Source organism: Chrysochloris asiatica, unplaced genomic scaffold, assembly GCF_000296735.1.
Source record: "Chrysochloris asiatica unplaced genomic scaffold, ChrAsi1.0 scaffold00158, whole genome shotgun sequence".
NCBI lineage: Eukaryota > Metazoa > Chordata > Mammalia > Afrosoricida > Chrysochloridae > Chrysochloris > Chrysochloris asiatica.
Genome location: NW_006408676.1, coordinates 6,667,666 through 6,680,056, shown reverse-complemented (window position 1 = coordinate 6,680,056; position 12,391 = coordinate 6,667,666). Strand labels below are relative to the sequence as shown.

The 12,391-nt window shown below is 45.9% G+C and overlaps 1 protein-coding gene across 1 annotated transcript; it reads left to right on the top strand.

Annotated features, from left to right (window-relative positions):
* The first annotated feature begins 3,880 nt into the window (after nt 1-3,880).
* B3GAT1 (beta-1,3-glucuronyltransferase 1 (glucuronosyltransferase P)) lies at nt 3,881-12,089 on the top strand. Its single transcript, XM_006871009.1, has 4 exons — nt 3,881-4,022; nt 8,941-9,446; nt 10,078-10,374; nt 12,003-12,089. Exons 1-4 carry the CDS (start codon nt 3,911-3,913, stop codon nt 12,087-12,089), a joined length of 1,002 nt encoding a protein of 333 aa, XP_006871071.1. The 5' UTR covers nt 3,881-3,910.
* Nucleotides 12,090-12,391: the final 302 nt, after the last annotated feature.

Below are 12,391 nucleotides of genomic sequence, written 5' to 3'. Positions count from 1 at the left end.
ATGATGAGCAGAGGACACAATCAGAGACCCTTCACCAAAGAAGATATGAATGGCCAACAAACATGAAGAAATACTTGCAATCATTAGCCATTAGGGAGATGCAAATCAAAACAACAATGAAACATCATCTTACCCAGCATTAATAGCCAAGTTTTTAAAAAAAAAACAACTCAGAAAACAAATGCTGGCTGCAGCGTGGAAAGACTGGGATTGTAAAACATTGCTGGTGGGATTGTAAAATGGTATAGCCATTGTGGGAAACAGTATGGTCCTTCCGCAAAAAGTTGGAAATTCCTCTACTAGATATATATCCTCAAGAAATAAGAACCATATTCATGGCAGCACTAATCACAATAGCAAAAAGATGGAGATAGCCTAAACGCCCATTAGCGGAAGAATGGTTAAGCAAATGTTGGTGTATACACACAGTGGAATATATGCAACATTAAAGAATAGCGAAGAATCTGCAGAACATCTCAACATGGATGAACCTGGAGGACAGTATGTTGAGTGAAATTAGTCAATCACAAAAGGAAACATGTTGTATGAAACCACTATTATAAAAAGCAAAAGATTTTCATACTAAAAGAAACATTGCTTGTGGGTTACCAGGAGTAGAAGGGAAAGGAGAATAATTCACTGGTTAGAGGGTTTGTTGTTAAGTGCTGCCTGGTCATTTCTGACTCATAGCGACCTTGTATTGGGTTTCCAAAGAGCCCGATCTTGCTATTGAGTGTGTATCATACAGTGCCACAGCAGAACTCTGGTTAGAAGGGAGTCATGTGTAACTTAGATGATGGGAAAGGTAATATATAACAAAGCTAGTAAGATATGTTCACTTGGCATAAAGAATTATTTTTTTAAAAGAATAAATAAAAAAAATATTGCTACAAAATCATAGAAACCTTTATTAAACATAAATATAAAAATGTGAAGCTATTGTTTCTCACTATATCATCCATTTAGGTCTACCCACTTCTGAAGGTGGTGTTTGCATCTCTCTAACTCTTCCCCTTGGAGTCCTGGTGTGGCGCTGTAGGATTAGCACTGGACCACAGGTCAGTTGGAACCGCAAGGTTAGTGGTTCCATCAGACACTCCTCAGAAACCCTACGCAGGTGGCTGTGAATCAGAACCAACTTGATGGCAGTGAAAAATACCATTCCCTTAAGAATTCTTTGCTCCTTGATTTATACCAAGTCAGCATAGCAGTTTGGGCATCCTTGAAGGACTAGATATAATATACCTTTTCCATATTTTTTAATTTGGTAATCAAAAGAGTCTGAAGGGCAAGATCAAGTCTGTAAGGTAGATGAAGTAAGGTTTCACAAAGGAATTCTCAGCAGCCAGTCCTTCCTCCACTCAAAGAATACGCAGATGAATTGCCCTGGCCTTTTTTTCTTTTTTTTAAACCAGTTTTCTTAAAACTTCTTCATAATAAGTCTCTATGATGGGTCTGTGTTCTTTGAGAAAATCTACCAAGATCACCCTTTGGGATCACAGAAAACAATTTCCATAAACTTCTGATCTACTCTCTCTGCCTTGAATTTAACTGGCCCAGCAGATCCCTTAGGAGGTCACTATTTTGATTGGATCCTAATTTTGAAGGCACCCTAATGAGACTGTTGTTGTTGTTGTTAAATGCCATCAAGTAGTTTCCGACTCATAGTGGCCCTGTATAGGGATTCTGAGGAGCAGCTGGTGAGTTTGAACTGCCAACCTGTGATTCAAAGCGAACTTGTGGTCCAGGGCTTATCCAGCAAAGCCACACCAGGCTCCCCTAATGAGACTAAGACAAGTATATTACTGAGAGTTTGTCTGCAGTCATCCACTGATTGCAGGCACATATTTAAGCACGTTTTGTTTGAAATAAACCCATGCATGTATAAATTGGAACTGTACTACCAATGTTTTTTTTTTTCTCTTCGTACTTCAGAGAAGTGAAAACTAAGGCAGAGGAGGAATGACTTGCTCAAAGATATGGTCATCTCCAGACAACTGGCCTAGCACTCTTTCCTTTGCAACACACTGCATGTTGTCTAGAGGTTTCTCTGCTGTCTTCCTCATCGTAACCCAAGAAGTTGGACCTTTTCTGAGTTTGCTAACTCCACTGTTTGTAAATCTACTGAGCCATTGTTAAAGCAGCTAGAACTTTCCTCAGAACTTACTTTTAGTAAACAGGGAGGGTAAGAAAGAAGAGAACTCCTAATAAAGTATCTGGTAAAGATGTAAACTGGTTAAGATGTAAAATATCCCAAACTGCTGTCTGGTCTCATAGTCCCAAATCAGACACTCTCACACACATACACATACATAGACACACATGCATACATACCTCTGAATGGCAGCTGTATCCTGTGTGTTGGTTTGACCTCTAGGATGACGTTTAGCCCCACTGATCACCCATTTCAGTGAGCTGGCTATGACTGTCCACCATCTGCAGACAACAGCACTCTGGAGACAGAGGGGGCCTTTGATGGTAATGGGAGGATGCTATCTGACCTCAGAAACTACAATGCTCTTTTCAAGGGAGACAATACCTAGCACATTCCTAAGGTGTGAGAACATTGGAGAGAAGAGCAGAGAAGCAAAGGAAAGCACACTATTTCTAATTCTGTGGGGCCAAGAGTCCTCTTTGTCAAGGATGAAAGTACATAAAACAGGTGTGTGGCCTTTGCTGGGACCTGGGACTGTGAGCACCTCTGGGCAGGTGACCTTTGCCCCTCCCCACCACCACCACTACACACACACAATCTGAACTTCACATGGAGCCCAGCACCCAAGTAGAAGGAAGGAGGAAGAGGGCATAATGTGACAGTAATCACAGTAGTCATGCGAGGTAGACCCCACCTTGTGTTCATCCATCTGCCCTCTGAACCCTCTTCACATGAGGGAATAACTCAGCAGATACCCCTGCAGACTCCTTGAGCTGAATGAGAATTCAAGTCAGGATCATGCTCCTCACAGAATGGATACCTATCCTGGAGTCTAGCTGCGGCCACCAGGTTTGAGTGCTGTTTCCACACAATGTGGCCATCTTCCAGGGCCAGCTCTTCCCCATGGTGACCCCAGCTCCAGTGTCTGATATGCAGTCCTGCACAGAGCAGCACTCCACCAGAATTTCCTATTGGCAATATCCAAGGAAGGGTGTTCCTGGAATTTCTTCCCAGTACCAAGCCCTAAACCGTCTATTCTTTGTCTTCCAAAGACTCACCCTAGCTCTGATCCCTTATTCAGTCTCTAGAAAACCCAGTCAGAGCCCAACCTAGTCCTGAGATCTACTCTGTGAAGTAGGTACTGATGTTACATCATTTTATATATGAGGAAACTGTGGCAAAGAGTTTTGACATAGCATGTCCAAAGTCACATAGCTTTTTGGATGCAGAATTGTGACTTTAACCAGAGCTGTGTATCACCAAGGTCTGTGCCCTCCACCCCTGCACCCACTGGCTCTCCTCAGTATACCTAGGCTATGTCCCTGATGAAGCGGGCTCAGTCACTCAACAAGCAGACAGACTGGATCTGTGAGACAGCTCGTCAACAAGTTTCCATTTTGACAATCTCACTCCTGTGCATCTCAGCCTTTCTTGGTACCCCTCACCCATGCCTAGGTCTCTGACTATGCTCTTCTGCTGTCTCTGCAGGTATCTCCCTCCCAGGGTTCCCGACCTCATCCCTGACGGCCACCTCTCCTCAGACTCTAACCAGGCTGGATTCTCCAAACCTGCTTCCGCAATGGGTGGGTTGTGAGTGCTGGTAAGATCTGCTAGCCAACATTTCGGCTTCTCTGCCCTCTCTTTGCCTGGCCAGCCTGGCCCACTCCTTTTCTTTTCTTCCCTTTGCTGCCGCCCCTCTCCTAACCTTGCCACCACTCAGGTAATGAGGAGCTGTGGGCCCAGCCAGCCTTGGAGATGCCGAAGAGACGGGACATCCTTGCAATCATCCTCATTGTGTTGCCCTGGACACTACTCATCACTGTCTGGCACCAGAGCACCATCGCACCCCTGCTCACCGTGCACAAGGGTGAGTCTTGCCCCCGTCCCCTGTCCCCAACGGCTTCTTTGATGAGCACAATGGCAGCTAACAACACACTAAACAGTTAGGAAAAACTGTAAGGATCATCTAGGCAATGAATTCACCCTTTTTAAGATCTTGGGCCCCTTGGAGACTGTCATGAAAGTTGACACACATAGACATACAAACACACACAGACATATGCAGATATACAGAGAGACACATCACAGAGACACACCTTCAGACACACACATCACAGAAACACACTTCCAGACACACTCTCAGCATTTTGTTGGGTTGGGGGAAGAAAGGGACAGAGTTTTTAAAACTTTCAAGGTTAATATTTTTTCTCCTCCTTTCTTGCTTGAAAATCTGGTCCAAGTCCTCCCAAGTACAAACAGGCCTGAAAAATGGAAAAGTCTCTCAGAGTCTACGAAGAACAAGAGAGGGAATTGGGGCCTTTCATCCTGGCTCTGAGCCTACAGGGTTGCTTCTCCCTTTGTACACCAGGCTCCCTACACCCCAAACCTTCCATCTGCTCTTCGCCAAGCCTGAGTTCCAATTCCTTAGTTTTTACTATCACCTCCTCTTCTGTTCCCTCCCACCTACATATGAGAGTTGGTCCAAAAGTCTTGCTGCTAGAGTTCTAGTTCATACAGGCACAGTTTTATTCTAAACAAAACGTATGTAAATCTGTCTCTAAAATCAGTGGCTGACTACAGACACGCTTTCAGTAATACACTTGTCTTAGTTTCATTAGGACATCTTCAAAACAAAGGTTCAATTAAAACAGTTATTTCTAAGGGCATCTGTTGGGCCAATTAAATTCAAGGCAGAGAGGTCAGTTCAGAAGATTGTAGCAATGCATTTCTGGTATCCCAAAGGTGTAATATTGATAGATTTCCTCAAAGAACACAAGACAATCATGGAGGCTTATTACAAAAAAAGTTTTAAGAAAATTAAGAACATTGGGAAGAAAAATGCCAGGAAAGTTACATTGAGGAATATTTTTTTTTTCCATCACAAAAATGCATCTGCTCATTCTTTGACAGTAGCAAGGGCTGGACTATGAGAATTTCATTGGGATACCTTACCCCATCCACCTTGCAGCCCTGATCTTATACCTTCAGACTTTTTGATCCCAAAACTCAAAGAACAGTGAAAATGAATATGATTTGCATCCTTTAAGGATGTCAAACTGCTGTTTTGACTTGCTATAAATCAAAGAGCACAGAATTCTTCAGGGAAGGGTTAGAGAGATAGAAACACCGCCTTCAGAAGTGTATAGATCTGCAATTAGCATAACTTAGTCCACAAATGTTCTGCTAGTGTTTTACATCCTACTTGGCTGAGTAACATCTGGAGACTTAAAGGTTTGTAAGTGATCATTTAAGGTGTAACTATTGGTCTCTCCCCGTCCGGAGCAAAGAAAAGTGAAGAAAATCAAAGATGCAAAAAAAAAAAAAAAAATACACAAAAGCTCCAAAGGGTTAATGGACTATGTTAACCCCAACCTCTACAACCCTGAGATTAGAAGAACTAGATGGTGCTTGCTACCACTGCTGACCACTCTGACACAAACCACAATAGAAGGTCTTGGATAGAGTAGAAGAAAAATGTAGAACAAAGCTTAAAAAAAAAAAAAAAAAGACAATACTTATTTCTGTTGGATAGTGATTGGTGTAAACCCTGGGTCTATGGTCTTTTACATTCTTCAGGCCTAAAACTGAATTTAACCTCCTTGACTCAGCTGAAGCCAACTAATATGTCCATGAGGTGAACAATAACACCAGGGAGCTATGCACTCAGAACAACTAACCATATTGGATCAAAAGGACAGAATTTGCTCAGGGATAAAGCTCAAAAAGCAGGAAAGGATAAGAAAGAAGGACAAAGGGAAATGGCAAACACAGAGGCAGTGGGAAGAATGCTGTTACAGTTGGGGGATTGCACTCAATGTCACACAACAAATTGCGTATGAACTGTTGAATGGAAAACCAATTTGCACTATTAAATTTCACTCAAATCACAATTTAAAAATAAAAAGAAGTATATAGACCCCGATAGATGGTATGTTGAGGAACAATAGCTTCACTTTTGATATTTTTGTTTAAGAAAGGTTTCTCTGATTCTATAGCAATACTCATGCACAGGTTCCGTCTTTAGGCCGACCATTCCCATATAGAAATGTGCATCATCTTACTTGGACATGTAATAGAATAAAGAAAGCCTGTCCCAGAGGAAGTGGGCCTATTGTAGGGCCTGGGAGTCTATCCCAGTGATGCTGATGCTGCTGGTATCCAACAGCCACTGCGCTCTTCCCAGAGTCAAAGGGCATGTCTTGCTCACCCCCAGAGTGTCTTGACTGGAAGCCAGACAGGGCCTAGCTAGAAGCCACTGCTGGGCCTTTAGATCCTTTGCCCCTGACTACGATCCCTGCCTCTGCTGCCCCATCTGAGTTCTTGCTATTCTAGCATTATCATCACTAGATGAGTACATTATTCCACAAGAGGTAGAACTGCCCACTTCTGCACATGGGTATTATCTTATTGATTCCATTCCTAACAGTGCTTGTGAGTCAGAGACTGCAGACTGCACTGCTAGGCACTGGTGTGACTACCAGACAATGAAGACTTGGCACTCTTGGTCTCCCCACAGGCATGCCAAGGGGAGTGAATGGAAGCGGAAGCTCTGTGATTTAGATTATCACAGATTTAGCTGGACGGACTCATGAGTCCTAGGTTGCAGGAGCAATAGCGGAGTCCTTTTCCACAGGAACTTCCATAGGGGAGAGCAGGGCTCCCTGTTTGGAATGAGTGTTCTGAAGGAGCCAGAAGATTGGGTAGAATGACTCTAAATCTCATTCTCAGGCCTCAGTTTCCAAAACTTCTCTTACAAATTTACCTGTAGACCCTCATCAGAACCCCTACAACACTCCTGTGCTCCCTCAACTTTATTTATGACCTGGTGCTGGACTCGGAGCAAGAGCACATGTATCCTGCGTCCATTCACCTGTGAGCTCCCTGAGAACAGGGGCAGGGGCATGTCCTCTTTTAGGTCATCTTCCGATTTCACTAGGCAGCCAGCACATCCTCTACATGACTCAGGAGAATGGTGGGATGCAGGGGAGGTGAGAGACTGGCTAGTGCAGAGTCTTTCCCATGATTCCATTCCATACCCATTGCTAGTTCCATCTTCCCCATAGTCACATGAAGTCAGCAAGAAGTAGGGCTGGCCACTGTCCTCATTCTATAGACAAAGAAATGATAGTAACTGGGCAGCCAGTGTCTGAGCCCACAAAGCCACATAATAGCTCTGGAAATTAGATGCTATTATTAGCTCCATTTTACAGCTGCAGAAATTGAGGCACCAGAAGTTAAGTAGGTCAGTGACAGAACCAAGGTATTTGAATTCCAAAGCCTGGCAATTTCTAGCTGAGATAGTGTGAGAATAGTGAATAGTAGGTTAGTGCCTAAGTCCTTCAAACAGAAAAAAGTTATTTAGATACAAAGTATGCATTAAAAACAAGTATGTCAGTGGCCCTGATTTCTCTTCTTGATAGGACTATTAGGTTTAGCAATGAGGAAAATGTCTAGGATGTAATGATAAATGTTGTGGCATTAGAGTTGCCTCAGTTGGAGCAGGCTGCCTTCAAGGAGTAATGAGTCTCCATCCTGCCTCTTCCCTGTGGCTGGGTTTTTGTAAGACCTTCCATGATAATCATGTGGTGAAGATGGATGAACAGTGACTGGATGATCAGACAGTTAGCTTCAGGTAGATACTCAGATACAGGGAGATATTCAGATGTTCAAATGAAAGTGACATCATACCAACAGAAGAGCTAAAACAGGTCTCCACCGTGCCCTTTTACTTACACAAATGCAAGACTAGTTAAATTCGAAATCTACAGATTCAAAGAAACCAAACTCACTGCCATCAAGTAATTCTGCCTCATAGCAACCCTATGTAGGCTTTCAAAGACTATAAATCTTTACAAGAGCAGGCAACCTCATCTTTCTCCATCAGAGGGAGTGGCTGGTCGATTTGAATCACAAACTTTGTGGTTAACTGTCCAACACATAACCCACAGCACCAGCAAAATTACCTTGAACACTACAGGCAAAATACACTGGAATAAATGCAGTAGTTTAAAGTTATGCATCAAGATTCAAAGACTTAATTACATAAAGCCAGATGGGAATGATCCCGCTTGACTAGATGGATTGTGGAGAAATGGAGAGTGCTCACAGCAAGCTCCTTAGAAGTCAACAGTGTGCTGCAACCACATATCCCAACCCCAAAGGATGGACCTGACAGCTTCTATCCCACAGAAAACTGGTGGTCCCATTGCTCTCTACTGCCCTGAACCAGTGCATAGCAGCACCTGGGCTCTGGGCCTGCTACTAGGTGACTGCTCTGGTAGCGTAGTGGTTACGAATTGGGCTGTGAACCTCAAGGTCAGCAGTTCGAAACTACCAGCTGTTCCGCAGGAGAAAGATGAGGCTTTCTGCGCCGGTAAAGATTTACAGCCTCAGAAACCCTGTACAGGGTCGCAATGAGGGGTAACCGACTCCACTGCTCATAACGAGGCTGATGAGGGTCTGGACACGTGGACATGTATAAATCCCCATATATTTAGGAACCAAGGTTGCAGACCTAGAATATGGGCAGTAACATTCAAATAGTTCGAGTGTTGTCAACTATAAGGAGCAGGAAGAGGCCATTTCTGTGTCACTCTTTACTGCGTCAGAACTTGGAAAATCCTCGGGAGAACTACAGGGGCGTAGATGCCAACTTAACTCCAGACACTTAGGGCTGGACGCAAACCGTGATAGACAAGGGGGGTAGGGGCCGTGGAAGCACCCTTTATGTATCCTGGCGGAGTCAGATCGAGTTCTAGCATTCTCTTCTTCAACCATTCCTGCAGATGACGCAAGTGATGCCAAGCGCAACGTGCCAGGTGCGGACCCCAGAGAGTATTGCATGTCCGACCGCGACATCGTGGAGGTGGTCCGGACTGAATATGTGTACACACGGCCCCCGCCGTGGTCGGACACGCTGCCCACTATCCACGTGGTTACGCCCACTTACAGCCGCCCAGTACAGAAGGCTGAGCTGACGCGCATGGCCAACACATTGTTGCACGTGCCCAACCTACACTGGCTAGTGGTGGAGGATGCGCCCCGACGCACGCCGCTGACAGCTCGCCTGCTGCGTGACACAGGCCTCAATTACACGCATCTGCACGTGGAGACGCCTCGAAACTACAAACTGCGTGGCGACGCCCGCGACCCGCGCATTCCCCGCGGCACCATGCAACGCAACTTGGCACTGCGCTGGCTGCGCGAGACCTTCCCCCGCAACTCCAGCCAGCCCGGTGTGGTCTACTTCGCAGACGATGACAACACCTACAGCCTGGAGCTCTTCGAGGAGGTGGGACAGGGGCTGAGAGAGGCACAGAGGTAGATCACGGGTCAAAAGGGCCTAAGGAGGAAACGGGACCAGAGATTGAGGATATGGACTCAGGATCTTGTGGTCTGGGGATGTGGGTGATTCGCCCGCTTGGGACGCGGGTCTGTATTCTGGGTGGGACGTTGCAGGTGTGAGTAGACAAGAAAAAAACAGGAAAGGGAGGGTTGCCATGCTGGGGGTCAGTGCAGAAGGACAGAAGGAATGGAGGAAAGCAGCCCCCACTAATTAGGGAAGAAAGTTGGTGTGTGACGCTCCTAAATCCATAGTCGTGGTCTGAGAGGTACTGGCAGGATAAGGGATTTGGGTAGGGTCATTCTGCAAGAAACCTCCGGTGGGCTTCTTTCCAGTTTGTGGGCAAGGTAGCTAGGTGTAGGGCGGGGAGTCAGTCGGCTCTAAATGGTAACACGAGAGGGCTTGAAGCAAGAGAAACTATTGAATAGAACCATGTTGTGAAGAGGAGACTGGCTTGTCTGAGAGGCCAGGTCCCGTGAAGACACTACAGGCGTGGACAGGCCCCTAGGTATGGGAACTGACACATTTACCACATAAGGGAGTGGGGTTAACACTGACCAGTGGATGTTTTCATTTGTAGATGCGAAGCACCCGTAGGGTGTCTGTGTGGCCAGTCGCCTTCGTAGGTGGCCTCCGGTACGAGGCCCCACGGGTGAATGGAGCAGGGAAGGTGGTCGGCTGGAAGACAGTGTTTGACCCTCACCGACCATTTGCTATAGACATGGCTGGATTTGCCGTCAACCTGCGACTTATTCTTCAGCGAAGTCAGGCCTACTTCAAACTGCGTGGTGTGAAGGGTGGCTACCAGGAAAGCAGCCTCCTTCGAGAACTTGTTACCCTCAGTGACCTGGAGCCCAAGGCAGCCAACTGCACCAAGGTAAGTAGGTTCCTCAGCAGAACTGGTCACCCTAATGCAAACATGCCCAAGTCTATGTCCAACCTTCCTGACAGATAAGAACTCAAAATATCCTTGCAAATAAGAACCAGTTGTCCAAGTTATCTAATGCTGCTATAACAGAAAAACATAAGGCAATGGCTTTCACATGCAGAAATTCATTCTCTCATAGTTTAGGAGGCTAGAAGTCCAAGTCAGGGACAGTTCTAAGGGAATACTTTCTCGGTCAACTCTGGGGGAAGGCCCTTGTCTCTTTTCAACAGCCATGGGCCTGGAATCCCTTGTTGAGCTCCATGGATCTTGACTTCAATCTTTCCCTCAGATAGGAAGTTCTCAGCACAAGAACACTTGAGACCAAAAAAAAAGCTCCACTCCCAACTCTTCTCTTGTATCTTTCTCTGCTTATTTTTACTTCTTTTCTATCTTGTAAAAGTGATGCAGGCACCACCCCAGTGAAATTCCCTGACATGGCATCAGGGCTGCTATCTGAGTAAGGGTGTTACGTCCCACCCTAATCCCCTTACAAATGATTGGTCACATCAAATCACATCATGGGGAAGGAACACATTTCAATCCATGACAATAGACTAGACACATTGCTGTTGTTGTGAGGTGCTGTCGAGTCGGTGCCAATCCATAGCGACCCTGTATAGGGTTTCTGAGGAGCAGCTGGTGAGCTTGAACCACCGACCTTGTAGTTCAAACAGCTTTGCAGTCTGATGGCACATTAACCCACAGTGCCACACCAGGACTCCAGACACATACCTTCCTTAAAGTGTCCTCCCTGGAAAACACGCCCTGAAAAGAACCAATAGATCCATTTTGGAAGACATGCAGCCAGAGTGCTCCTTGGAGGCCAAGATAGCCAAACTTCATCTCTCATACTTCGAACACATTGTCAGGAGGGACCCATCGCTGGAGAAGGATATCATGTTTGGTAAGGTGGAGGGTCAGAGACAAAGAAGAAGCCCCCCAATGAGATGGATTGACCAAGTGGCAGCATCAATGGACTCAAGTGTGGCAACAGTAGTGAGGTTGGCCCAGGATCGGGCAGTGTTTTGTTCTGCTGTGCATAAGGTCGCTATGGGTTGGTACCAACTCGATGGCACCTAACAACAACAACAACAGGGCAGCCATACTAAAGTAGGATGGGGCAGTAATCAGTGAATCACAACCAAGGACCTTGTCCCACCTTCAAAATCGTTGTGCTTCATGACTCTCTGCCAAAGAATCACACACACAAATACACTACTCTTAGTTGGAACTTTTCCGACTAGGACCAGGGCTACGAGTTGACTGAGCCAAAGCTGTCCTGAAGATTCTGTCTCTCCCTAGAGATCCCCATCAAGAGACCCAAGGGAGGCCATCTTGGAACCTGTTAGTCTGCTTTCTGTAGCAGCAGATACCAAGCTTCCAGCACATACTTTGAATGCATACCATGCAGAAATAGCAGGAATGAGGGGGTGGTAAGAAATGATAAACAGTCAAGAAAATTTAACAGAACAAGGGCTGAGCTGGGGATAGAAATGCTTGAAGAAATGCTGGCAGGGAGTGGGAGGAAGTGAGGGGCAGGGCAAGGCCTGCCCACTCTGCTATATCTCTGAACGCAGATCCTGGTGTGGCACACTCGGACTGAGAAGCCAGTGCTGGTGAACGAGGGGAAGAAAGGCTTCACAGACCCCAGCATGGAGATCTGACCACAGGGACAGGTATGAGGAGGTAAAGGCCGGGTGAACTAGCAGGGGAGGCATAGGTGGTCACAGGACTCAGCACCTCCGAGAGGCCTTCCTCATAGTCTTCCCATGGTGGAAGAACAGGTCAAAGAAGGGCAAGAGAGAGGCCAGCGGACAGCTGTTGGTGCCTCTGAAAGTTAGGTGGCAACTTTCTCCTACACAGCCCAGTCCTGTCCCCAGACACATGAGATGGTGTCACCTTCCAAACACTTCCTCACAGCAATTATTATCATTATTCTGATAATCCCAGGGAACCTATTCCTAGA